This window comes from Hippopotamus amphibius, chromosome 12, assembly GCF_030028045.1.
Source record: "Hippopotamus amphibius kiboko isolate mHipAmp2 chromosome 12, mHipAmp2.hap2, whole genome shotgun sequence".
Lineage (NCBI taxonomy): Eukaryota > Metazoa > Chordata > Mammalia > Artiodactyla > Hippopotamidae > Hippopotamus > Hippopotamus amphibius.
In genome coordinates, this window is record NC_080197.1 from 28,936,239 (window position 1) to 28,963,580 (window position 27,342).

Genomic DNA, 27,342 nt, shown 5'->3' on the forward strand with positions numbered 1-27,342 from the left:
AAGCCCTAATTTCTTGTCCCTTCTTTTCACTTCTAAAGGAGTTTGAGTGTGTGTGTGTGTGTGTGTGTGTGTGTGTGTGTGTGTGTGTGTGTTGAGGGGTGATGAAGTTGGGGCCAGGTGGATTGGAGCTTTCTCTTTCTACTTCAGATCAGATGACAGTGAATCTGGAAGGTGCTGTATCTCTCTGTGGTTCAGTTTCCTCGTCTGAAGCCAAGGATTTCCTGGCCATTTCACGTGCTTTGAGACTCATGTCTCTGGTGCAGACAGATCATGTGATACGGAGCCTAGGCATTCTGGGTCCAAGTCCTGGTTGTGCCACTCACTGGCTGTGTGACCTCATGTAACTTACTTAAACTTTCTGTGCCTCAGTTTCATCATTTGCAAAATAGGATTGATAATAATACAAAGTATTTTGTAGTGCTTCTATGAGACATAAATCGGTAAAGGCTCAGGAAGAGCCCAGGGCATGGGGAGGCCCTTGGCAGATGACCGCAGGAACGGCCCCATGCCCTGGCATCTGGAACACCAGGAAGGGCGGCAGTGGGACGCCACAAAGTTAATGGTCACTGTGGTGGACATCAGTGTGGGTGGACATGGAGGATGCTTCCTTTTTGGGGATTCCAGTGCTGACCAACCCCAAGGAAGCATGTTGGTGTAATGCCTCTCAGTTCCCTTTCAGATGACTTTGTGGTTGTCTCCTCAGATCAGTCCTGATTTTATGCTTCCAAGTTCTTGGGACCACCTTCCTCCAGGATAAAGCTGAAGTGTGGTACCTCAGTATTTATGCCAACAGCTCATTAGAAAGAACCCAGGATTCAGAGCCAGAGTCTGTGCCCTGACTTTGCAGCCCATTTTCTGGGGAACTCTGGCTCTATCACTCCCCCTCCTGGACCTCTGCTTCCACACCTGCAGTGTGATGTCAGACTCTGGGGACTGTTTCGTGGCTAGCACAATGCACGTGAATGCACCTTACAAGCTTAAAGGGGCTGTGAGAACGAGAGAGGAAACACCATAGTATCCATTTTCTGTTGCCTCTGTAACAAATTGCCTCAAACAGAAGCTTAAAACAATGCTGATTTATCATCTCACAATTCTTAAGTTAGAAGTTGGACACAGCTCTCACAGGGCTAAAATCAAGGTGTTCACAGGGGGAGAATCCGCTTCTGTGCTCGTTCAGGTCATTGGCAGAATCAAGTTCCTTGTGTTTGCAGGTTCCTTCTTCCTCGATGGCTGTTAGCCAAGGCTGCGCTCAGATCCAGGGGGCCTCTCTTGGTCTTTGCATATGGGTTTTTCCTGAATGTCAGAGCCAGGACACTTGGCATTGCTCTGACTTCTTCTGCCAAGTCTTTGTTTTTTCCTCCCCCTTTCTTTCTTTCCTTCTTTCCTCCTTTATTTCTTTGCTTCTTTCCTTCTTTCTTTCTGTCTGTCTTTCTTTCTCTTTCTTTCTTTCCTCTTTTTCTTTCTTTCTCTCTTTCTTTTTCTTTTCTTTCTTTCCTCTTTCTTTCTTTCTTTCTTTCTTTCTTTCTTTCTTTCTTTCTTTCTTTCTTTCTTTCTTTCTTTCTCTCTTTCCCTCCCTTCCTTCCTTTTCTCTTTCTTTCTTTTTCTTTCTTTCTTTCTTTCTTTTTCTTTCTTTCTTTCTTTCTTTCTTTCTTTCTTTCTTTCTTTCTTTCTTTCTTTCTTTCTTTCTCTTTCTCTTTCTTTCTTTCTCTTTCTCTTTCTCTTTCTTTCCTTCTTTCTTTCTTTCTTCTTTCTTTCTTTCTTTCTTTCTTTCTTTCTTTCTTTCTTTCTTTCTTTCTTTCTCTTTCTCTCTTTCCTTCTTTCCTTCCTTCCTTCTCCCTTCCTCTCCTTCTTTCTCCAGCTTTATTGAAATATAATTGACACATAACACCATGTAGGTTTCAGGTGTATGATTGTGATGATTTGATACATGTATAATATATGGTTACCACAATGAGGTTACTTAACACATTCATCACCTCGAATAGTTACTATTTTGTGTGTGGTGATAATATTTCAGATCTACTCTCTTAGCAGCTTTCAAGCATATACTACAGTGTTTTTCTTTTTTTCTCTTTCTCTCTCTCTCTTTTTTTTTTTTGCTGCACTGCACAGCATGTGGGATATTAGTCCCCCGACCAGCGATCAAACCTGTTCCCCCTGCATTGGAAGCGTGGCGGCTTAACCACTGGACGGCTAGGGATGTGCTCAAGTATACAGTACAGCGTTATTGTTAACTATAGCTGTCATGTTGTACATTACTTCCCCAGGACTTACTCACCTTGTAACCGGAAGTTTGTACCCTTTGACTAACATTTCCTCATTTCCTCCGGCCCCCACCAATCTACTCTCTGTTTCTATGAGTTCAGTTTTTTTTTTTTAAGATTTCACATATAAGTGAGAATATATGGTATTTGTCTTTCTCTGACTTACTTCACTTAACATAATGCCCCTCAAGTTCCATCCAGATTGTCACAAATGGTGGACTCTATTTTTTATAGCAGATTATTATTCCATTGTGGATAATAATACATTTCTTTATCCAGTCATTTGTTGATGGACACTTCCGTTGTTTCCATGTCTTGACTATTGTAAACAATGCTGCAATAAACATGAAGGCGCAGATATCTCTTTGAGATAGTTATTTGTTTTCTTCAGTTACATACTTAGAAGTGGGATTGCTGGATCATCTGGCATTTCTATTTTTATTGTCTTGAGGAAACTCCATACTGTTTTCCATAGTAGCTGCTTGAATTTGCATTCTTACCAACAGCGCACAAGTGTTACCTTTTCTCCGCATCCCCCCCACACTTAGCTCTTGTTTTTCTGATAACAGCCATGCGATAGATATCTCACTGTGGTTTTAATTTTCATTTCCTTGATGATTAGTAATGTTGAGCACCTTTTCTTATACCTGTTGGTCATCTGTGTATCTTTATTGGAAAAACATATTTTCAGGTCCTTTGCCTATTTTTTAATAGGATTGTTTGGGTTTTTTACTATTGAAGTAAAGTATATGATGTTGCATCTTTCTTTTTATTTCTTTCACTGAATCTCTTCTGATTCTCTGTTTTTTAAAGACTCGTGTGATTAGATTAGGCCCACTCAGGTAATCCAAAATAACCTTCCTATTTTAAGGTCTGTAACCTTAATTCCATCAGCAAAGTCCCTTTTGCCAGACAATGTAACATATTTACAGGTTTCAGGAATTAGGGCGTGCACAGCTTTGGAGGGGCCACTCTGCCCACCACTAACTGATATTTGCTGAGTCCTTCTCAGGGCAAGGCACCGTGCTAACGCCTGGGGGTCCAGGATGAGCAGTCCAGACACGAGCCTTCCCTCATGGAGCTCGAAGCCCTGAAGAACAAGGACCACTGCTTGCACATGACCCCATTTGCAGGGCCTGGGACACACCCGGAGGCCCATGTGCCATCTGTCTAAAGCGTTAGAAGGTATAACTCAAACCACACCACCATGCCCCCTGCTCTCTGCAGTTTCTCTGGGAGGTGCTATATAGGGTGTTTCTACTGCAGAAAAGGACGGGGCAGGATGGAAGCTGGGTCCAGGCTCAGGACTCTTGGGCTGAGGCTGGCTGAACTCGCCTAGACGTAGGGCAGATCTGACCAGGTCAACCTCCCCAGAGCACTGGGGCCTGAGACCCCTGCCCCAGGCATCACTTTTCAGGCTCTTGCTTCCAGATAGTTCTAAAAGTTTCTCAGAATACAACTACCAGGAAAATGGTGGGAGGGAATGTCTCCTGGGGGGTCCCCACTCAAGAGTTTGGGTTGCCAGCTTCAAACCAGAGCAGCCCCTTTTGCTCTGGTTTCTTGGGGCAGAGGCTGGGACCTACCTGCTCACCCTACTCCTATCCCGTCAGCCCCCGTCCACTGGCCTGGGGTGGAAGGAGGGTCATTCTGCCCTTTTTATTTAGAGTCCCTTTGCTCAATCAGTCATTGACTTCCAGAAAAATTTCTTAAGAGACCAAAAAGGAGGGCATGTTGTATATTTCAGTCTGTGTAATAAGCTGGCCTTTGCACGGCTTACCCAAGTGCAGGGCCCTTCCTGCCCAGGATGACTGCAGTGGTTTCCAGGCCTGTTTGTGTCTTGCAATATCACCACCTCCCCTCCAAAACCCACACAGGCCAACACAACCCTCCACCCCTTCACAACCTTGGCCTCTGAAGGCTCACCTCTGCGCCTTCCTCTGGCCTCCCTAACCTGGCCTCCTTTCAGATGCTTGAATGCAGCCTGCTGCCTCCTGCCCCACTGCTTTTGCTAGTGCAGTTTCCGCTGCACCTGCATTTTTTTTTTTAGATTTATTTTCTTATTTATTGATTTACTGATTCATTTATTTTTGGCTGTGTTGAGTCTTTGTTGCTACACATGGCTTTCTCTAGTTGTGGTGAGCCGTGGGGGGCGGGGGGCTACTCTTCATGGTGGTGCTCAGGTTTCTCACTGCCGTGGCTTCTCTTGTTGTGGAGTATGGGCTCTAGGCATGCAGGCTTCAGTAGTTGCAGCCTGTCGGCTCAGTAGTTGTGGCTCAAGGGCTTAGTTGCTTCATGGCATGTGGGATCTTCCTGGAGCAGGGATTGAACCTGTGTCCCCTGCATTGGCAGGTGGAGTCTTAACCACTGCACCACCAGGGAAGCCCTGCACCTGCATTCTTACTTTACCTCCTTCTCTCCAACTGCTTTGAGATACCAGCTTGGGTCAGGGTGTGTCCTCAGGGATGCCCACCCATTGCCAGCCCTAGGCAGAGTCCAGAGTCCCGTTCTCATTCTTCAGGGAAACTTACTTGGTTGTACCATACAGACATCACGTGACTTGGGTCAGACTCACAACTGGACTTAAGTTCAGGGAGGGTAGGAGTGGGGGTGGGGTGGAAGGGACCTCCAGGGTCCATAGCAGATACTGTCACAAAGTGGAAGCTTTCTAATGAAATTATTGAGCATTCGTTGTTTGCAGGTGCGGCGCTAATTAATCCTCACAACAACCCTGAAAAGGAGGGACTTTTATTGTCCCCATTGTACAGAGGAGGAGATTGAGAAGAGCTAACTTGAGCACGGTAACTTAAAGGTTGTCAAGGTCACAAAGACTTCCAAGCATGTGGGTGAAAGCAAAACCATAGAGGGCTGTCAAATGGAGGTGCCTTTTTCAAACATCAAGTCGCCTGCCCTCCCACCTAGTCCTTGACAGAATGGGTTAGCCTAGATAGCACCGCACTCTACACCCTCTTCTGCATCTGCTTCCTGTGTGTGTAATTAATCTTGGAGCATCTTCCCACATCAGCACAGTGAGACGGTCTTCTTGCTCATTATCCACTCCAATATCTTTTCTGGGTAAGACTGACTGGAAACAACCCAAACGCCCTTGTAAGGGCAAATACAAATAAAAACATTTCTTCCTGGTGTCAAAAAGGGAGAGAGACATCTCCACTCCCTTTTCTTAGAGCATTTACTTTAGAAAACTTGTAAGTTCTCTGCTCCTTTTTGCATGTATGTGAGTCTTTTCAAAAAGATGAATAAGCCTCTTGCCAGTTTTACCACCCAGGAATGTTTTTGTCGAGGACAAGGGAACCCTCTGTTTGCAATGTAATGAGTTCTTTCCTGTGGATAAGGACAATTAGCTAACATAGTCACCTCAATCATCAGCTGAGTTCAGGATGACAAATGGTGCTATCTGGTTCTCTTACTTGAAGACAAGTTATCATTTGAGAATCCAGATGTAATAGGTTGTGTCTGCTGGACTATGTAAAGTTTCTTTCTGCCTGTGCAATCTCTTTAGCAGATTGTCTTTGAGGTGTACCACAATCAAGTTAAATATATATTCAATAATAAAACTGTTTCCTTTCTTTTCTACTTTTGTGGAGAGGTTTTTGGGGTTGGTGGGAGATTTTGTTTTTAATTTTGTCTCCAACAGCTTCAAATGTCTTTCTACAGAGGGCTAGTTGAACAAATCTGGCACCTCCACATAGTGGAATACTATGCAGTCATGACAAAGAATGAAAAGGCCCTCTGCGTTTTCACTCCTGTGAAAGAGTACACAGCAGTTTATTACTTTTTCTGTAAAAAAGACTCTATGTTTGAATTTGCTTACATTTGCATTATCTCTGGAAGAGTAAACAAGCAACTAATAAAAGTGTTCATGTATGTGTTAAGGGGAACTAGGCAGAGGGGAGAATGGAGAGGGATGGAATTTTTTTGCTGAACATGATTTTATATTTTCTGATTTTTGAAACATGTGACTGTATTATCTACTCAACATAAATTAAAAAGGAGGCGTGGTGGCAAGCAAACGAAACAAAAGAAAAAAGTCCCAGGACCAGACGTTCTCTAAGCCCTTGATTCTGCTGATTTCTGAGCTCAGTCTTGACCTCAGAACCACCTGAAAGCTGACTGTATTGAAACATTTTTTTGGCATTCGTGTTGGACTTTTTCTTGGAAGGCTGACCTTAGTGTAAAAGCAGGGAATGTCTTCATTTAAAAAGAGAAAAACAAAAAGTAAAAGCCAAAAACTAACAGGTAGCTAACACACTCCTCCCCACTCTCCTCCTCCCTCCAGTTCAGAGGACTGCCTCCCAGCTCAGTGTCAGCCAGCGGGTGCGGTGAGGGAGACGCACATTCAGAGCCTTGCTGGGGCCCCCTCCGTCCCGATCCTCTCTCTCTGCCTCTTAGGAGGTCACTTACTCTCCAAGGAGCAGGCCTTCCTGGGTCAGCAGGGGTGATAGGAAGGGGTGCGTGGGGTACAATGTTCCTCCATGCTGGGAATTGGGAAGCCAAGATGCCCGCGATTCCACTATTAGCCATCTGTCTTCTAGAAGCTTCTCTATGAGGATAGGGGGAAAAAGGATATGGGGAAGGGGTCATCCCTCAACCCCTCTGGCCACTTCTAGGCTTTGTTGACTGTCACTCCTGTTAATACGGTTGGGCATCAGGTCAGGGCGTGCTGGGTGCTTCTCCCTTTTATCCCTGTGCCGAACCTATGAAATAGGTGCTGTTTATTATAATCCCCATTTTATGGATGAAGAAACAGAGGCACAGAGCAATCTAGTGACTTCCCCAAGGTCACATAGCTTATAATGGGCAGCTCACCCTCCCAGCTGTTCCTCCTTCTAACACTTTCCAGCTGGGTGCTGCAAATCACTTGTCGGCTTAAAAACTCTGCCTCCTAGCTCCCTACCACTGGCTCTGTGACCTTGGGCACAAGCCTTGCCTCGACAGGTCCCAGTTTGCAGGTGTTAGTCATGGGGGCGGGGCCTTATAATGGACCAAGCTCCTTCAGTTGGCCTAAGCGGGGCACTGCAGGCTGCAGAAGTCAGCGGATGAGAAGAGCCTCAACACATTGACCAGCGGGAACATGACAAGCGCTCCGAGGAGCGAGCCCAGCTGCACCGCCGCCCCGCACCACAAGAGGGCGCTGCGGCTACGGTCACGCAGGATCACGCCCAGCATCACCTTGACGTAGCTCAGACAGCCAATGAACAGCACCCATGAAGCCACCTGCGGGGATTGGTTGGGAGAGATGCTGAGTGACGGTGACTTTGGGGCGAGTCCCAGGGGAGAAGGGCGCTTCTAAGGCGACCTAACAGGGCTAAGGGAACCTCATGGAGAGCCTTTTGGGGGTGACTCTGCTGGGCTAATGGGGCCCCGAGTTGCCCTCCCCAAGGACGAAGGAGAACCTAATGCCTTTTCTGTCCTCCATGATCAAGCCAAGGGTAACTAGGAGGAGGCCACTGCTCACATACACATAGTGGAAAGAGCGTGGCATTCAGAGGAGAGGCTGCACTGTCACCTTGGACCAGCCAGTTCACTTTTTTAAGCCTCTATTCCCAAATGAGAAGCATCTCCCCCACTCCACGCCCTCCCACCTTGGGCTTCCTGAGCAAGTAACCACACAGACTTTGGTCAGTAGAAGGGGCTATACTCTGGGTCTCCCAGGCGTTGGCTAGGTGGGGGGTGAGAGGGGGACAGCTCCCCAGGCCAGATACTTACGATGAGGACTTCTCCACCCCAGTGGCCCTGCATGAGGGGGCAGGGGCTCATCACGGCCATGGCCATGTTGTAGGCCCCAAAGCCGGTCCCAAGCAGTGCAAGGACCCCCAGGACTGGCAGAGACCTAGGACAGATAGGGGGGTGAATGGAGGAGGTGAGAAGTCTGACCTCTGCCCGTACTCCTCCACCCCACCCCAGCCCCAGGGGACTACATGGAATGGTCAGCGTCTCTGGGCTTAGAGGTTAGACCCATGCGGAAGCTTCCAGGCTACCCAGCTCAAGTGGGTCAGCAAGGTTCCTGGGTTCAAGGCTGGCCTAAGCCATCCTGAGTGTTAACAGCAGGGCTCAGCATCCCAATAGGAGAAGCAAAATAGACTCTAGTGCTGCACGAGCCTGGTTCAAATCCCAGTTCCACCTGCAAGACTGGTCCCTAAGCCTCAGTTTCCTCACCTGCATAATGAGTCTTGTAGGGGTGGGAGAACCCGGGGGAGCAGAGCATGCGGGGCTTGGCCCTGGCTGTGGGCCCACCTGGTGCCAGCTGCTGCCATTTCCTCCCACAACACTTCCCCACCCCAGCCAGGAAGCCGGGCTGATGAGCGGGAGGCTTGGATCACGGCACTGGCACTGCAGGGTGTGCTGTGCAACCTTGGGTGACTCATCCTCCTCCAGCCTCAGCTACCCTGTCTACCACGTGAGGTTTGCATGATCTGGGGGCCCTGGTGGCTGGCTCAGATGCGCCACACTGGTAGCTTTCCATGTAGGCCTTCGGTCTGTCCCCTGAGGACAGCATCCTTCATTTGAGGCCTTTTCCCTGGGGTCTCCCTGTTCACAATCTTCAGAACACTGACAGGTCTGCACCCCTAGGTGAGAGTGGAGGGGCTTCCCTGCCTCTAAGGACTCTTTCTGCTCCAAGATTCTTGGATTCTTGGATTCTCAGAATATTTCTAACATTAGAAATATTAGAATGTTAGAATATTTCTAACATTCTGGGTGTCTCAGAGTCTGCAGGTCTGCAGCCTCTGGTCCTGCTCCTTCAGAAATCCCCAGCTTCCCTCCATAGTTTTTAAATCTCTAGGGAGAAAATTCAGCTTTCTGGCAAACTGACATCTTCTGTCCAGCTCTCCTGTCCTCATTACCCCTCCTTCCTGGGCTAGGGGAGGTGGGGGTGGGCAAGTGGGAGTGGGCAGGGCTGAGAGGCAGTGAGGCCAGGCAGAACAGAGGAGCAGGTGGGAGGCAGGGGGACCTAAAGTTTCATGACCCCAAGGTGGGTGTTTCTTCTGAAGCCCTTGCATCAGAATCACTTAGGTTGTTTATTAAAATTTGAAATCTAGGGTGGCTCAATCTGCATTTTATCAATTTGCCCAGCCATTCTTCTAGAACTGCGGGGGTCAGGGAGCCAGCATGGGCCGGCGGCAGGAGGGCGGGGCTGACATCCTGGGAATTAGACTAGGGCAAACCCTTTCTCTGAGCCTCAGGGTTTCCATTTGTAAATGGAGACCTCACGTCCGGCCTGCTTTCTCCTCCGCCTGGGCCAGTGCCAGTGATGGTGGACCTGACATGTGCCAGGCACTGACTTCTCTAAAAGCTTTACAGAATTAGCTCATCTTGTGTTCCCAGCAACCTAGGAAGAAGAGCTACTATCATCCCCATTTTCTAAATCCCTGAGGCGTAGAGAAGTGGAATGACTTGTCCAGTATCACAAAGTTCCTAAGTGGCAGCACTGGGATTTGAACCCAGGCAGTTGAGCCCCAGAAGCCATATTCTACACATCCAGCCTGATAGGTGGGTGTGGGACTCTGGGTTCTGACATGAAGGGCACCCCCAACCAGAGTTCTCCAGGGCCAGGTGGGGGTAGACCTGTTAGGCAGAAACATGGAGAGGAAGCAGGCGAGAGGGTTGGCCATGGAGCTGAGGGTGGCGGACAGGTGGTAGGCCACAGGCCCGTAGGACAGGCAGGAGTAGGTCTGCACGGAGGGTAGCACGCCGTTGGTGAGCGCATTCACAAAGGCCACCAGGACGTAGATGAAGGTCAGGTGGGCCAGGTGGTGGGGGGCCGTTTTCTCCTCCAGAGGCTCCTGGCCCTGGCCGCTGTCCTCCGGGTCTAGGGGGCCCACATCCTTCCCTTCCTGCAGCCGGATGGAGTGGAGGGTGACCTGAGAGGTGAGGAGGTCTTCTATGGAGGCTTCCCAGCGCCTGGGTTGACGCTGGAGGAAAAAGAAAGAGACGAGGCAGCAGGCCATCATGAAGGAGAGCAGGAGGAAGAAGACCAAGGGCGAGAAGTTGGCGGGGAGGTAGCGGCTTTCCAGATGGATCACAGAGGGTGCCGTCCCAGTGAGCTCAGACACCAAAGTGCTGCTAGTTCCCTGGGAAAGAAGAAACAAGGGTCAGTTGGATCCCTGGGTGATGTCAAGACACAGGTAACAGCATCATTAATGATGACAATACAGGCACATCTCACTTTATAGTGCTTCACTTTGTTCTTATTTTTTTACAAACTGAAATTTTGTGGCAACCCTACATCGAGCAAGTCTATTGGTGCCATTTTCCCCATAGCATCTGCTCACTTTGTGTCTCTGCATCGCATTTGGTAGTTCTCAAAATATTTCAAACCCTCCACTCACTGAAGGTTCAAGTGATGGTTAACATTTTTTAGCAATAAAGTATTGTTAAATTAAGGTATGTACAGTTTTTAGACCTAATGCTATTGTACACTTAATAGACTATGTATAGTGTAAATGTAACTTTTATATGCACTGGGAAACCAAAAAAAATTTGCGTGACTCTCTTTATTGCAATATTGGCTTCATTGCAGTGGTCTGGAACCAAACCCACAATTATTTCCAAGGTCTGCCTGTATAAAATAAATATTAGCCATTATTATTAATAAGTAAGTGACAGATAATATATATACAACTACTACAATGATAATAATAAATGCTCACACTGACTACTCCCTGGACAGCAGCACTTTGCATGTAGCAGCTCGTGTGCGCCGACAGCCCTGTGCAGTGAGGTCCATTATCCCCGGTTTTAGAGGGCACAGTACTGTCAGGACGGTTCGTCTTACCTGAGGATCCTGGAGAGTATGTGGCAAAGCCACTTGGTTCCTTCTGACCCAGAAGCTACAGCTTTTCCCCCTTACTGTCCTCCAGGGCTGGCAACCATAAATATGTATGTTCAGAGGAGGGGCTGGCTGGGGACGAGAGAGCAGCCCCACCCAAAGGCGCCCTGTGGCAACTTTTTTCCAAGCGATATCATGCATCCAGACGTATGTATGTGAAATTTCAAAAAATGTAAATGTCATCAACGAATTCACACTCTCAAAAAAGAAAAATGCTTGCAGACTATGGTGGCCCAGACCACTGGTTTGCAACCACTGCTGTACTGCTGTGGTTTGGATAGCATCAGATATATACATTGTCCAATATCCAGTGAGAAAGTTTGATGTGGTAGCAACATGAGGTATGGAAGCAATGTCTAAAGTCTGTGGTTCTCAGCCCTGGCTGTACATTAGCGACACCTGGGGAATTTTGAGTAACGACACGTTTACAATCCTTATCTGCAATTCTGAAATCCACAAAGCTCTAAAAGTCAGAATTTTTTGTGACTCAGTTGACACCAACACTTGAACTGGATGTGAGTCTGTTTACAGCCCTCATCTGCCTCCTGGGTGCGAATGCCCCAGGCTGTGAACAGGGGGGGCTCACTGTGCTGCATTGTTGTGTCACAGGCCCTGTCCCAGACGTGGGGTAAGTGTGTTCTAAAATCTGAAACTCCAGATTGCAAAACACATCTTACCCCAAGGGTTTCAGGGATGTGGGGAGTGGGGGAGGCTGCCCGCTGGTGTGTCTCAGCAGCTTTCCCAGGTGATCTCAAGTGCTGCGAGGTCAAGAAAGAACACTAGTCTACCCAACATCTATGAAACACCAGCCCTCTGTATGATCTTGCTTTTGACCAAGGACAGAGCTGCAGCGGCTCCGGGTGATGCCAAGTACCTGTGGGCTGTCCATGTTCTTGGTGGTCTCAGGCCTCGGGGTGGTGTTTGATGTCCCAGTGATGTTGACACAGGTGGTGAGACCCGAGCCCTGGGCGAGAGCCACCAGGGCAGGCAGGAGGCCGCTGAGTCCTTCACCCACAAAGAAGGTGGTGAGGTAGTGGGTGGGCAGCCTGCTCATGAAGGGTAAGAAGGTGACGGAGGAGGTGCAGTCCACCAGGGCCAGGAAGAAGGTGAGGACCAGGAAGGCGATGCTGTGGTGGCTGCCCTGCATCCAGGAGGTGACATTCCAGAGGAAGGCGAAGAGGATGCAGGCGATGGTGCCCACCCCCAGCACGGTGAAGATGACAGGCACCTCAGAAAGGCAGCCAGGTCGGAAGTGATGGAGTAGGGTGATGAGCAGGGGGCCAACGTTGGCCAGCTGGATAATTACTGTGAGGTAGGAGGGCAGGTACCAGCCCTCAGGCAGCTCTGTTACCAGGAGGGGCAGCTCTACCCAGAGCCCGTTGATGGCCACCCAGGAGCCCATCCCGAAGATACAGACCAGCAGGTGTATCAGGAAGGCCATGTTGATGTCTGCCCTGGGCTGGAGGCCGCTGCCTCCCCAGATCAGCCTGCAGTGTGTTTGATGGAGAAAAATACCAGGTGAGCAATGTCAGGTTCACCATCTAGCAAAAGACTGTGCTTCTGGGCCCTCACCATGAACAAGCTGACTTTTTATTAGCAGAAAACATTGACAAATTCCTTTATAAGTAAGTGGGGAAAGCTTTCCTAATCATGACTTGTAAATCCAGAGACTACAAAAGAAAAATTTGATATATTCAACTGCATAAATATTAGAACACATAAAAGCAAGCAAGCAAACAAACAAACAAAACAGCCTCTGCAAAAAAAAAAAAAAAAAAAAGCCAAAAAATACCAACAACAAGATCAAAAGACAGATGACATCCTGGGTGAAAATACTGCAATGTAAATCACAGACAAAAGTTCATCTTCATAATGTATAAAGAGTTTTTGTAGATTAAGAACAAAAAGACCCAATAGAGAAGAAGACAAAGGATATGAACAGTTCAGAGGAAAAAGTACAAATAAGTCTTAGACATATGAAAAGATTATCACCTTCATTCACTGTGGGAAATGTCAATTAACAATGACTCCAAGATGCCATTTCTCACTGTGAGATTGTCCCAAAGTCAATGTTTACCTGCCCTGGATAACATGATGAGTGTACAAGGTTATTATTTCTTGTGGCCTTGTTGGTAATAGCAAAATATGGGAGACAACCTCTGTGCTATCCACAGAAGATGGACTAGTGGAAGGGATGGCTACCTCTTGGAATAGCACACAGCTGTTACAATGAGAGGGATGCAGGAGAGCTCACTGCCTGATGGGATAGAGACAGGCCTCGAGGCCGAGTTGATAAGCAAACAACATCAAGGTAGGTAGGCAGTGTGCTGCCTTTTGGACACAGGGGAAGAGGAGGAAGGATATATTCGCTTTGCTTGTATTCGCACAAAGCAGCCCTTGAAGGACACGCAGAAACTGCTGGGATGTTTGTGGCACCTGAGTGTAGATTGTTTTATATAATTTTGAATTGTGAATCATGTAAACATACTATCTGTTACAAACATATGGTTATCTGATATAAAATTCCAGTCTGGAGTTTTTCTCCTCGAATTATAGAGCTCTCTCTCGGGACAGACCCTCAGACACCACCTGACTGTCGCCCTCTGGAACCAGTCTGATCTGTTTACTACCTTCCCAATTACCTGTGTCATACCATGTGTGCTGTTACCCTCAGTCTAAGGAAAAATATTGGAGAGGCTTTGTCAACTGAAAAAAAAAAATCAGCACCGCACAACATAAGAGCAGTGAGTTTCAGTTTTATTCAGGGGCTTAGTGAGGACGACAGCCTGGGAGACAGCCTCTCAGATAGCGCTGAGGAACTGCTCAGAAGAGGCAGGGGAGGAGCCAGGATATGTAAGAATTCTTTGGCTGGGAAATATTCAGTCATACATACATGTTGGTAAAAGATTACTGCTAATCACATACGCACACACAAACCCAGCTAACTCAAGTTAACGATTTTAGTGCTTTTCTAGGTAAGGAAAGATGCAATATTTCTGGGTCATTGAAATTCTTCCTTAGTTATGTATCTTAACTGTCTGGGGGCTGTCTATCGAAAACAGAGTGCTTCACCTTGTTTTTCCATCCTGAATTCCCCTCAGGGAGCACTGCTGGTGGTCGCAGCTGAGGGTTGCCACTTAGCCCTTGTAGAGCCAGAATGTCAGGCAACTGTCTTTGTTTACTGCTTTGAGTGAGACTCTGGAGCCAGCTGTCTGGACTTGAACCCAGCTCTGCCTCTTAACTAACTGGGTGATTTTGGGCAACTGAGTTTACTTACCTCTTTCGGCCTCATGTCCCCTTTCTGTAAATAAAGGGCAATGATGGTATCGACCTCATGGTTTGTAGTGAGATGCAATGTGTTAGTGAGTATATGTTGTCTCAAACAGTGCCTGGTGCACAGAAAGCGCTCACTAAGGTTAGCTGTTACCGTTATGGTGCAATGCCAGGTTTGGTAATAGTGATTTCTTTCTAATTTGCATGAAAATTGATATATGACTATTAAAATTAATAAAGAAAAAAAAAGTTCTCCATGAGGTACCACCTGAAATACGGGTGGCACATGCACCATTTTGGAAAGAGACGCTGATTGGGCATCCACCCAATGGAGGTAAAAAGGAGGGCAATCACCTCCTTTTACAGGTGGGAAATGGGGTAGCGTCTGCGCGGGTGGAGGGGTCTCTGGAGCCTGGTGGTGGGATTTGGAGCGGGTCCCCTGTAGCACTTTACTCCGCCTACCTCTCCCCGTGACCCTGATCCCTTGGTTCTGCTCAATTCACACTATCAGCCTTTAACTCCTTGCCTCTCTTCTAGAAAATGCAGGGGCAGCCTCTGTGGCTATGCGCCACCAGGAAGCTCCTCTCCAGGTTCCCACGTACAGAACCGACTCTCTGGTCCCAGACTCCCTTCCTCCTTCCTCCTTCTCGGAGGGAACCCAGTCCTCGGGCTGCTACCTCCTCTTCCTCTTCTGGGAAGCAGAATACAGAATGCAGCCCAACCTGATCTCAGTCCCACTTCACCACCTCCTGTGTCGGGCCCTTAGGCAAGTAACTAAGCTCTGTTTCCTCACCTGCGGAGCTGGCCCGACTAACAGCCCAGGACAAGCCTGGCTCTGCGTGTGCCCACAGGACCCATGTAGAGAGGGCAAACTTCTGCCTTCACCTGTACAGTGCTCCTCGCCTGGGGCGCCATCCCCCCTCCCGTCTACATCCCAGCTTTCTGCAGGACCCCTTCCCTCAGGACCCTCCATTCAGGGCTTTCCTGGTGTGAATGTATGCTGGTACATTTCCTGGGGAGGGCAGGGGCTGCTTTGGAATCCGGCATTTTGATGGCGGAAGAGCCTTTACAGATGACCTAGCTCCGGATTTGCAAATTGGTAACTCACTGGACGCAGGCAAGCAGCAGATGTGTTATTTTGATGTGTGGCATGTTGGAAACAATTAGTTACTGAAATCCACAAGTCAGGAAGGAGGTGGCATACAAAACTCAGGATTTCTGGCTTCTCGGGAATATTCTGGAAGACTACACTAGGCCAATGTGCCCACGTGGCAACAATCACCCTTGGCTCTCTTTAACTTAGGGCACCGCCTGGGCCCCTCCAGGCCTGGTAGGCACTGCAACCCCTCATTTTTGGGAGTGAGATATAGCCTGCCCATGATCCCCTACTAGTTGGGGACAAAGTGGGGGCTGGGATCCAAACTTGGGCCTCTCAGTCCCGGACTCTGGCCACTGCCTCCAGCCACCTTCCTGCTCTCTCCTGTTGTAGCATTTGGAGGCAGATGCCTGGGCTCAGATCCCGGCTTCAACCCTGTGCAAATAGCTTAACCTCTGGTGTCTGATTTCTCTGCACAAAATGGGAGGCTTCCAGTACCAACATCAGAATTGTTATGACCATGAACTTGCAAAATGCTAGCATGATGCGTGACACATAGTAAGTGGTCAATAAACATTAACAATCGTGATTACTATTTCAGCAAACATGTCAACTGCATTTAAAAACACACAATTATCCTGAACACACTTCTGTATACCACGACACACGTAATTCCTGATGGCAAAATTTTGTCTTCATTTCCCCCTAAACAATCAACCAGGGATTATAAGGCCCCGCCTACTCTGTGCCCAGTGCTGTGAGGGATGCAAGCAGAAAAGCCACAGGGGCTGTCCCCAGAGAAAAGTGTGGGCTGCAGAACCTAGATGCACCATGGGCCAAAGCAGAGGCAGAGCTGCAGGTGATGGGGTGGGGTGCAGTGGCTGGGACTGAATGGAAAGCCTGGGTTTCCCACCCTACCTTGGCCAAGGCAGGTAACTCAATGGCTGCAAAACAGGGGCAGTCCCACCCTGGAGGATCAGTGGAGTGGAGGAGGGAAAGGACCTTTTTCAAAAGCCAGCAATTCACTGCAGCTTCTCGGCTGCCCGATGTACTGTCCAAGAAGACCCAGAAATAGGTGCTGGCTGCCCACTCCTGCCTGAAACCAGAATCTGGTATAAAGCAGGCAGAATCTCACTGAAAAAAAGCTGACCCATGTCAATTCAGGTAGAGTTCTGCCTAGGATTGGTGAAACACTGCAGAAGGAAAGAAAGCGTAGAGCATTGTATGATGTTCCAGGGCCGAGGCTATTGGCTGCTCCCCCCTAGCTACTCTTCCTTCTTCCTTAGTCATTACTGAGACCAGATTTTTGGTTGGTTGGGCCACTGAACTAAAGGACTACATTTCCCAGCTTCCCTTGTAGCTGGACATGGCCATCCAATCAAGAGCAGGCCAGTGAGGTTGTAAGGGACTTTGGAAGTCTCCTTAAAGGGAGTGTGCCCTTCTGTTCTTCCTTCATCCTGCTGTCTAGAATTCAGATGTGATAACCAGAACCCCAGCAGCCATTTTGCACAATGGGAGGTGGCGTGGGGGCTGGATGGAGACTAGAGCCCCTCAGGGCTTCGTGGCACAGAACTGCCACCCCAGCCCTGTTCTGTCTGCCACTGGACCATTTTGCTTGTTTAGTGTTGTTAAGGTGTTTAATGTTGTTAAGGTATAAATAAACTTCTACCTTGTTTAAGCCACTCTTATTTTATAAATAGCAAAACACTGGCTAAGTGTACAGAGATATAGGTTCAGGGATGTATATTGACCAGTGACAGTGAACGGAGCAGGACCCTATGGTCTTTGCCTCCCATGTCCTCAGTCTGCCTTTTGTCTGTGGAAAAACTTTAGCCAAAGAATAAGTTCAATCAGAGAAGTGAGAAAATGCAGAAACAAAGGAAAACAGTCCAACAAAACTAAATAATAATAGTTTAGTCAGTAAGCATAGTCAAGGACCTTTAGTTCCTCCTCAGGGGCTACCGATAATATTCTGAGCCATGTCCTGTGAGCTGCCTTATAGATACTGAAACCCCCGCCAGGTGGAGAAGTTAACTACATGATGACCAGACTGTAGTCATGACATAAGCTGCCACAATTCTGAGAACTGGCCTCAAGAAATGGAAACAAACTGACCCTGGAACTAAAGAGTAACTGTACTTAAAACAATCAAGATGATGCTGGTCAGACCACTGATGGCCAATTTCAAGATGACTGTGCTGTTTCTGCATGTAGCCTCCACCCTCTGTCTATAAAAGCTCTTGCTCCCTGATTGTCGGGGGTGGGGGGGATGGGGGGGAGTTTGCCTTTGGAAAGGCGTCTGCCCGCCTACCCCCTTCACCCCCCAAGCCCCCCCACCTCTGGCTGCTGGCATCCAAAATAAAGCAAACTTTCCTTTCCACCAACCTTGCCTCTTTATTGGCTTTTGAGGGATGAGCAGCTGGGCCCCACTTTTGGTTACAATAGTAACAAAAAACTAATGAGTACATTCATCTCATTTACTATTAATACCTTGACTCAGAAACTCAGGTCCTGCCCCAACTAGGATTTCATCAAAAAACAAAATCAAACAAAATTAGTTGTTGAGACCACACCTTAAAGAGATACCAAGAGGGAAGATATATAAGACCCGAGCAAAAATTAAAGTCACTCTCACTCTCTCTCACTCTCTCTCTCTCTCCTGTCTCTGTCTCTTTTTTTTCTCGCCGACTCTACCCCTCCCAAGGGACTCCCTGGATCCTGCCTGGGCTGGACCCCGGCAAGTGGCGCCCGAACAGGGACCTGAAGGAACGTAATTTAAAAGACAACCTGCAACCTAGACGGAAGGACACTTATCAAAGGAGAAACTACACTCACACTAGGACGAGAAGAAGCCGACATCAGAAGTAGACAGCTAGCCCAAGATGCTGGACCTGACTCGATTCTGACTCGGAGTATCAAGGACATGTCTCTGGAGTTACAGACAGTCATCTTAAAAAATAAAAAAGGGGGAGATGCCGGGAGCCGTCCGGGGATTGCCTAAAGGCTCAGGCAAGGCCGAGCACTTCGGGAATGGCCTGCAAGGCGGGAATTCCGATGAAGGCATCTTCGGTTCGGGAGAGCTGCAAAGCAGGCATCTTGGAAGTACCAGAGTTCTCCGAGATTTAGTTTCACTATGAGTCTCCTTTGTGTACTTTTTCTTTCTAGGAATGATGAGCTCTCTGGGTGAAGGGGCGCCTACGCTGCCTTCAAGAATGGTGGCTACCCCCCGCTTTCTTGGTGTTGTGGAAATTCTATGGGCCACAAACAAATCACATTTAGACCCTTAGGGGGCCCGGGTAATGGAGGAATGTTTAAACTTATTGTCCCCACCCTTGGGCCATGCTGGCAATTCGGCGGTAATGGGCCATGCATTGTGATCAGGAATGCTGCCTCACCCAATCACAATTATCCCAAACCTCTGAAGTGAGGGTCCGTCAAACCAAAGTTGCCTATAAAATATCCCATGCACTCTTCCCTTATAAGAACGGAATATTACGGGTATCTATGTTATGTCCATGTCCTGTATGTCTGCTGTCACGTAGCATAGAGAATGTAGCTCACTAATTAAGCTTAACCTGCTAACAATGTGTCTGTCACATCAAGCCTGGGCGCCTGAGAGGCCTGCCCTTAGAGATTGTTATCCTGTGTTCCCCTCCCCCTTGTAACCACTGGAGGGTTAAAACAAGAATGGTGATGTAAAGCATGGGGAAAAAATGTTTGATTGTTTATGGACAAGAACGCGAAGAACTGATAAGAACTAATGATTACATAGAAGACTCATCACCTGACTAAGGACTGGCCCCCCGCGGAATCAATGGGACATTTGGGGGAGGGATATGGGGCCCCTAATGGAAAAATCCACATAACAAGCTGTAAGATATATAAGACCCGAGCAAAAATTAAAGTCACTCTCACTCTCTCTCAAAAAAAAAAAAAAAAAAAAAAAAAAAAAGAGATACCAAGAGGAAACGGTTAGAAATAAATGTGGGGGCAAAGGTCTTGCAGACAAATGCGGGGGGGGGGGGGGGCGGCGAGGGGGGAGAGGGAGGGATTTGTCATTAAAGACAAATTCATAATGGAGTCAAAACAGTAGTAAATGTCTATATTCTGAATAACATTCTCTAGAAGCCTCAGAAATGCTGGGAGAAAAGGACAGAAGCACAGTAAATGGTGGGATTTTGACTCACTGTTCCAGGCCTGAAGAACAGAAGGTAGAAAATAAACAAGGATATAGAGGAGGCAATAAATGATATGCCTATTAAGGAGGAATAAGTAAATAATTAAAGGGAGGAAGCCAATTTGCAGAAGATACTTATCTTTTATCACCTGAACCGCTATTAAACTACGATCTCTGCAAGGTGGCCAGTTACACATTTACAAATATGTTGTTTTCCTACATAGAACCAGTTAGAAAATAAGACTTCCACTGGGTAGTCATTTAGGAAAAATAAATAAAGATGGATCTCTTTTTTATCTCTTACTCAGCCCCCACCCCGCAAAAAAAAAAATCAATTTTAGCTGGATCAAATGTTTAAATATTTTTCAAATTAAAAAAAAATCATAAAAATACCCCCAAAGAACATATAGGCAGAGGGAACAGCTTGTGCAAATGTCCTGGGGCTGGAATGAGCCTGGGCCAGTGTGGCTGGAACAGTGGGCTTAACGGGGAGAAGAGGGCAGACGGGGAAGTAAAGAAACTGAATTTCATTTATGTGCAATGGGTCCCATGCACTGAGAGTCTAAATCCCCACGGCCCACAGAGCTAAGTTCTCTGGGTCCCTCGGCAGGTGCCACCGCAGCTGTGTAGTTTGAGGGAAGTGATTTGGCTCTGCAAATCTCTGTTTCTTTATCTGGAAAAAAGTCATATGAGTGTGGCCCAGCGTGACTCATCTCCTTTATGGTTCCCCTGCCTTGGCTTACTCCCTGCCAGCCACGCCAAGTGCCATGTGCTCCTGGACCCAGAGGACACACCATCAATGGCAATGAGTGGGGGATGTCCTAGGCAGAGGGACTTGCCTGTGCAGAGGCCTCGTTGCTTCAGAGATCTAAGGAGTGGCTCTGAGTGTGTCGGGGATACTGTTTAAAAGTGCACATCTCTGTTATCTATTTTTAGATTTTTCTACAGTGACCTTGCAGTTCTTGTTCATTCATTTACCCAGTATTTATTGGATACTTGCTGTGTGCTGGACACAATCTCTCCTCTCAGGAAAGTGTGGGAGGAAACAGTCACTAAGCATAGTAGAAACATAGAGCAAGTCAGCTGGTGATAAGGGCTGTGGAGGGAAGAAGCTGGCAAGGACTTGGAAAAACTACTGCAGAAGTCTGGTTCAGGCTTCAGAGGCAGAAGGAGGCCTCTGACTGACTTGCGACCCTGCCTGGACTGCAGGCCTGCTTGGCCACCTAACAACTGTCATTAACAAGTCAAGCAGCACGTACAATAAGAAAGGGCATCGGTCTTGGAATTTCTTGAGCCCTGGGGACCTGGCCTGTCCCCCCGGGATCTGGAGAATCTTGTGACTCACGTGATGAAATCAACTGCATTTTTACAGTTGAACCAGAGTTGCATTTTTGCGCGCAAACTGATGATATCAGTCTGCGGCTTGGGATTATAAACAGAAGCCCCTAGAACTACAATGTGAAGCCTCCCCCGTGGGGTGGACGCACCACCCAGGGTCCTTCCCAATTGGGACTCCAGATTGCGGTTACTCAGGACCTCCCCGCTGCTGTTTGAACCTGGACGTAGGTGTCGGCCGAATCTGGTGATGTATACTCTGTTATGTCTCTCTAATACTTTTATTCATCCCCTTCTAATGACTGTATATTAAGTTTAAGGTAAATAATCTTCTGTTAAGCAGATTAATTAAATCTGTTCAGTTGTGTGAGGCAAGTGGCTATTTTCAACGAACCTTGAAACTGAAAGCAGGCTTTGGGCAAAACACGGGGGGAGCAGGCAGTGGGGGTGGGGAGGTGGGCGGCTACAACCATGAAAGTGCCTGTCGGAGGGAACTTGCAGGAAGCCTGGCAGTGAGCCCTGAGGCAGGGGGGCAGGAAGAGCAGGGAGGGAGGGAATAGCACGTGCACAGCCCCTGGGGTGAGGTCTCACCTGTCTTTTCCCAGCCAGAAACAGGTCTTGGTGTTGGAAGGACAGTCAGGAGGCCAGCGTGGCTACAGCAGTTTCTGTGGGGAGGAACGGACAGGTCAGGTAGGGCCCTATAGGCAAGAGTTTGGGGGTTTTCTCTGAGCCAAAATCTTCATTGCTGGGCAGAGGCGGGACCAGCTCTAATTTCGTTTTTAACAGAATGGTGCTGGCTGTGGTGAGGAGCGTAAGGGGGAGGCGGGGTGTGTGTGCAGGGTGGAAGCAGGCGTGAAACCTGTTAACCCATTGGGAAGCTGGTGCAGTTATCCAGGCAGAAAAGATAAAACCATTAACAGCAACTAAACAATGGCCGCCCGGTCCCGCTGCTTGTCTTGCCGGGCCCGTACTAAGCACTTCACACACATTATCCATCAAATGCTCTCAACAATCCTGGGATAAGCATTATAATTGTCTCCATTTTATAGATGAGGAAACTGAGGCTCAGAGAGGGAAAGTCATTGCCCAAGGTCACATAGCTGGTGGAGCTGAGGTTTGAGCCCAGGCATTTCGGACTGTGGACCCAGCCCTCTGAACCGACCTGAGCAGGGCCCTGGGGGTGCGGGGTTAGGAAGCGGCTGCAGCGGCCAAGACAAGCAGGATGCTTTTCCACTCACCTCCAGCCTCCCCAGCACCTGGGCTGGGAAAGGGAGACGTGGGGTTCAGGCCCTGGAGAACCTGGGAGAGATTCCAAGACATATTTCTTTCCCAGGTCCCTTCAGTGACTGTGGGAGACCAGAAACCTAAGGCTTCTGAGTCAGACACTTGAGATGCTCTCATAACAGATGGACAAACAGACAGGGAAGCCAGAAGGACAGCCTCAGGCAAAGGTGTCTCTTTCCTTCACATTCTTGTATGGAAAGCTGAGTCCCAGGCCCAAGGGAGTGAAGGCAGTAGGGCTGAGGGGTCAGCGCACCCTCAGCGTGTAGGCTGGACCATCTTCTCCCCCACCAGGCAGGAAAGGCCTTGCCCGGCCTTGCCCATTAGAGCCCAAGCCTCCAACCCTGCATTCTGGCCTGCTTTCTGCTTTCTTCCTTTACAGCATCACTGGGCATCAGCTTGGGGACGGGAGTTTATCTGTGTCTGTCTGTTGAGTGCTCTCCCATGTGAACCGGCCCTGTCCTCTCTCCCGATGTCCAGATGGCCACCTGCTTGGCTAAGGGCTAGGCCATCCGACTGAGCCTGCCTCAGCCATGTGGTTTAAGTTGGCCACGGTGGCCCGGGCAGTGCCAGGTGACAGCACGGCACTGGCCATACACTGCTCCCAGACAAGGGTCTGAGTCAGTGTTATCCCAGGTTCCAGATTCCCAATAAGACTAGAGGGGTGGGGATGCGGTCCAGGCAGGAGCAAGATGGCTTTGAGTGGACAGAACAGGGAGACAGAGAGGGTCAAAAGAAAAAACCTAGAGGAAGAGATGGAGAGATAAAGACAGAGACTGAGACACAGAGGGACAGAAAGAACCAAAAGCTAGAAGCAGAAATGGGCAGAAAGAAAGAGGCACAGAGGCAGGGCAAAAGGAGGGGCTGAAATGAGCTGGAGGTGGAGGCAGAGAGGGCTGGGTGTGCTGGAGGCCCGGCCCGGTTCCGTCACCACCCCTGCTGCTCACATTAACGTGAATCAAGAGCGCTTCACCTCTCCTTGCCACAAGCTTAGTGTTCTCCTGGACCTCATCCCATCTCAGTGTTCCCATCTCACAGATGTGGGGAAACCAGGCCCAGAGAGGAAGCAGTGCTTGCCCACACTTTGTCCACCCCCTGGTCAGCCAGGCCTGTGCTCACTGGCTGTGCATTCTCAAGCCAGCTGTTCACCCTCTCTGGGTCTTTGCATCTCCAAAGGGCCTGAGGATGCCCAAGCTTTCAGGGTTTGGCTGCCAGGGAGGAAACAAGGAGATAATGGGAGCCCAGCCAGCCAGTGGGTACTGTGAGTTCTCTTCCTCCCTCTCGCCTCTCCCAGGGCCTAGGAGGGCTTCAGGCCTCCCACGGGGTGGCCTTGGCTGAGTTCCTCTCCCCACGGCACCCATCCCAACCCCCGGTCTCCGTGCCAGGCTGATGAGACTCCAGCCCCCACCTGGCAGGAGCAGCTGTCCCAATGGCGTGGTGATGCAGCTGGGCAGCGGTCAGTCTTTTGGCCTGGGGAGGAGGGGCCTGGAGTCCACCCAGCCGGCTCAGGGTGCCCCAACTCCAACGGGACCTACCGTCCAGCGAGGAGAGGCCCTTCTTCCTTGCTCTCCCTTGGCCTCCACCCCAGCAGCTGAAATTAGGGGAAAGGCCATGGGCCACCCGCTATCCCCAGACTAGTGCCCCCACCTCGGTGCCCAGTGATCCTGGCAGTGACTGGCCGCTGGTACTTGCGGCTGCGCCCTTACAGGCCTGAGCCGCCCAGCTCAGTCGGCTTACCTGCTGGTCCTGTTCCCAAGTGGCTCTGCATGGGAGGGGCCAGCGGCAGCCTGGTTAGTATTAACCTGTCCCCGCCCCAAGGAGGGGGAAAGGCGGGGCATGGTGGGCGGGGCTCACCAAGAGCCTACTGTGTGTCAGGCATCAGCCAAGCTGCCCAACCCGGAAGATCCTGATGATTCAACGTAACAGGAAAGGGCTCACATTACCCAGCGTGCTGACCCCCAGAAGGCAAAAGACCTACCCAGGCGTTGGCTCCGGCCCCGCCTTCGGGCCCTTCACGCAGCAAGGACACTCCCTGGAGCAGAAACCTGGGTTCAAATACTCGTGCTTAAGTCAGTCACTTGGAAAGTGGGGATAATGATAACACCCTCCTTGTGGAGCAGACGTCATAACAGCCCATGTGCGTTGAGTGGACTCTGTGCCGGACCCTGAGCTTGACACGCGTTAATACGTTTAATCTACCGCAGGCTTTTGCGGAGATACAATCACTATCCCCATTTTACGAATGAGGAAACGGAGGCCCAGAGAAGTCAAGAGTCTGGCAGAGCTGGTCTCTGATGCCCACTGACAAATCCTGCTCTGATGAATAGTAATAGTTCATATCCAATTAAATCTTTCAATAGTCCTAGGCAGGTGCTACTTTGTAGATGGGGAAACTGAGGCTCAAAGAGGTTAAGTGACTCACTCAAGGTGCTAGAGCTGGTAAGTGTTTGGACCCTGACTCAAACTGGTGCATACACGGTGCGAAGTGAATCTCATAGGGCTTGGCACCTAGTAACTGCTCACTGTGGTGAGATCTACGAATAATTCTGCCTTGCTTTTTGCCTTCTCCTCTGAGACCATCATTTACTCGATAAGCCATCACTCCCCTGACAAATGCTTGGAGTGAGAGGTAAGCAGACAATAGGGGAGGAGACCAGCCCCTCTCTCAGCTGGCAGGGGCTCAGGAAGTGTTGAACCCAACAGTTTGGGTTGCAGGGATACAAGAATTTGTTCATCCTCCACCAGGATGCAGCAGGGAGGCTGCTGCCTCTGCAAATCCCTCCTTCTCAGTGATGCCTCCTCCGGACTCCCAGGAAGTTCTGTCTTAGGTGTGACTCATGTCCATCTCACAGGTGCTCCTTATGTAATTTTTATTTTTAATTTAAAAATATATCTTTGGGGAATTCCCTGGTGGTCCTGTGGTTAGGGCTCCGCACTTCCATTCCAGGGTGTGCAGTTTCGATCCCTGGGGATCTAAGATCCCGCATGCCAGAGCGGTGCTGCGAAAAAAAAATTGTGTGTGTATATATATATGTGTATATATATATATGTGTATAATATATGATATATTTTATATATCTTATATGTAAATATATTAATAAATATATAATATAATATAATATATATTATATAAAAATATAAATATATATATCTTTATTATCAACCTTCAAAGCCTCCCCCATTGCTCACCAAATGAAAAGAAATGCCCGAGCCTCACATTTACATCCTTCCTTATCTGGGACCAATAAGCCCTGACAACTTTATCATTTGCTCTTTCCTATATGTGGCCTTTGCTACTTACAACCAGAACTGTTCACCATTCTCCAAGTCCTTACAGTACATTTAAGCCACCAAAATGTCAGTCCTGATCCTCCTGTTAGGCTATCCGTTCTGCCCCATCTTTTTCTGGCACAATCCTGTCCATATTTCAAAGCCAATTTCAAATACCACCTCCTCCAAAGAAACCTTTCTTGACATCTGTGTCTAATATAACCAGTATACACTGGGAGCTTAATAAATGTTTGTTGCATATGTGAATGAATGAATCCCAGCCAAATGCTGTCCCCTTCCTTGTTATCTGCAGATATTTTTATCGCCTTTTTTGTTTAATTAACAGACTTTAATTAATTAACTAATTAATTGATTAAAAGTTGTTAGCAGCTTTAGGTTTATGGGAAAACATTCTTTACACAGTGGGGCACATCATGCCAGTCATTCTGAAGCTTGCTTTTTCCACTTACTATCTTAGAGATAGAAAGATCTCTCCCCAGCATCGACACCTTCATTCATCGGCTTCATTCGTCCAACAAACTTTTATTAAGTGTCAGCTGTATGTCAGGCACTGTGAGAGATGCTTGGGATATAAAACTGAACAAAATAGACAAAGCCGTTGTCCTTGGAGAGCTGATATTTTTTTCTGGTGGAGCAAGATGAGCAATAAACGGTAAGGAATAAGGAAATTATTCAGCACGTTAGAGGATGTGCTCTGTATTAAAAAGAGAGCAGGGTGAGGGGAAAGTGGAGTGCAGGGAGCCTGTAGAGCCACTTGGAGGGAGTCCCAGGCAGGGAACGGCAGGACCTAGCGATGTTCCATCACCCAAAAGCACCGCGATCAATTTCGCTGGCCCTCATTGCTGGGAGCCTATCCTTTACCACCTAGAACAACGCTGCAACAAACACGTGGCAATCTGTCTTTCTGCCCAGGTGTGAGATACCTGTAGAATCAACCGCAGGCTGTGAACTACAACATACTTGAGAGCGATTATCCAGTTGCTCTCCAAGGACGCTGCCCCAGAACCACGAGTGCCCCCCACCCCCACCTCCCTCCTCAAAGCGCTGCCCCGGGGTGCTTTCAAACGTGTAGACTCTTCTGGCCAGTCAGAATGTCACTCGCTCACATTCCACCAGCAGAGCTTCCAGCACCAGGGCAGACATCAGCCGATCCGCGTTGGGTCCCCCAGGGCCGGCACCGGAGATTTACTCGCAGTTGCTGGGTGTGCAGCGCTTCCTGAATGGGTTGATGGGCAAATGGATTAGGGGCTGAAGGCACCACTGCCGTTACTCAGAGAAGCCATGGAGGGGGGCGGGGAGTGGGGTGCAGGAAGCCCCAAACTCCGGAGACGGACCTTGCAAAGGGCATCTGGAGGCTTAGAACCTTCTCATTGGGGTTGTTAGGGACCTAAGTGGCAAGGTGAGAAGAAGGTGGGAGGTGGGGGGAAGGAGGAAAGAGAGCAGGGGAAAAGACGCGGAAGAGAATTGGGGAAAGCGGCTTCCAAGGGTGCCTCCAGACCAGTTAGGGACTTGTTTGCTTCCTGTTCAGGGCTTGCAGCATGGTGCAGACCCCATCAACGCGAATACAATCTCATATCCATGAATTGAACTCAAGAGTCCAGAACAGACTGGAGAAAAAATTCACAGGATAAATATGTACAGTATGATAATTCCATTTATGTAGAAAAAATATATTCCCCACCAATAAAAGCTATGTATTCTTCAGGGCTGTGTGTGTGTTTACTACATATACATCTATAGGAAAAAAGTCTGGAAAGATGAATTTCAAATTGGCAACAGT

The 27,342-nt window shown here is 48.5% G+C and overlaps 1 protein-coding gene across 4 annotated transcripts; it reads right to left on the bottom strand.

The window, feature by feature from the left end:
* Nucleotides 1–5,022: 5,022 nt before the first annotated feature.
* On the bottom strand, nucleotides 5,023–24,032 carry SLC52A3 (solute carrier family 52 member 3). Of its 4 annotated transcripts, none has more exons than XM_057703673.1 (6): nucleotides 24,009–24,032; nucleotides 21,582–21,655; nucleotides 11,984–12,596; nucleotides 9,846–10,351; nucleotides 7,989–8,112; nucleotides 5,023–7,496 (listed from the first exon to the last, which is right to left on the bottom strand). In XM_057703673.1, the coding sequence occupies exons 3-6, from the start codon at nucleotides 12,548–12,550 to the stop codon at nucleotides 7,284–7,286; spliced, it is 1,410 nt and encodes a 469-aa protein (XP_057559656.1). In that variant the 5' UTR covers nucleotides 12,551–12,596; nucleotides 21,582–21,655; nucleotides 24,009–24,032; the 3' UTR covers nucleotides 5,023–7,283. The 4 variants fall into 4 exon arrangements, with proteins under 4 accessions (XP_057559656.1, XP_057559657.1, XP_057559658.1 ...); XM_057703674.1 differs by lacking the exon at nucleotides 24,009–24,032 and adding an exon at nucleotides 23,919–23,930; XM_057703675.1 differs by lacking the exon at nucleotides 24,009–24,032 and adding an exon at nucleotides 23,807–23,919 and having other exon boundaries at nucleotides 9,846–10,192.
* Between the last annotated feature and the right edge of the window lie 3,310 nt (nucleotides 24,033–27,342).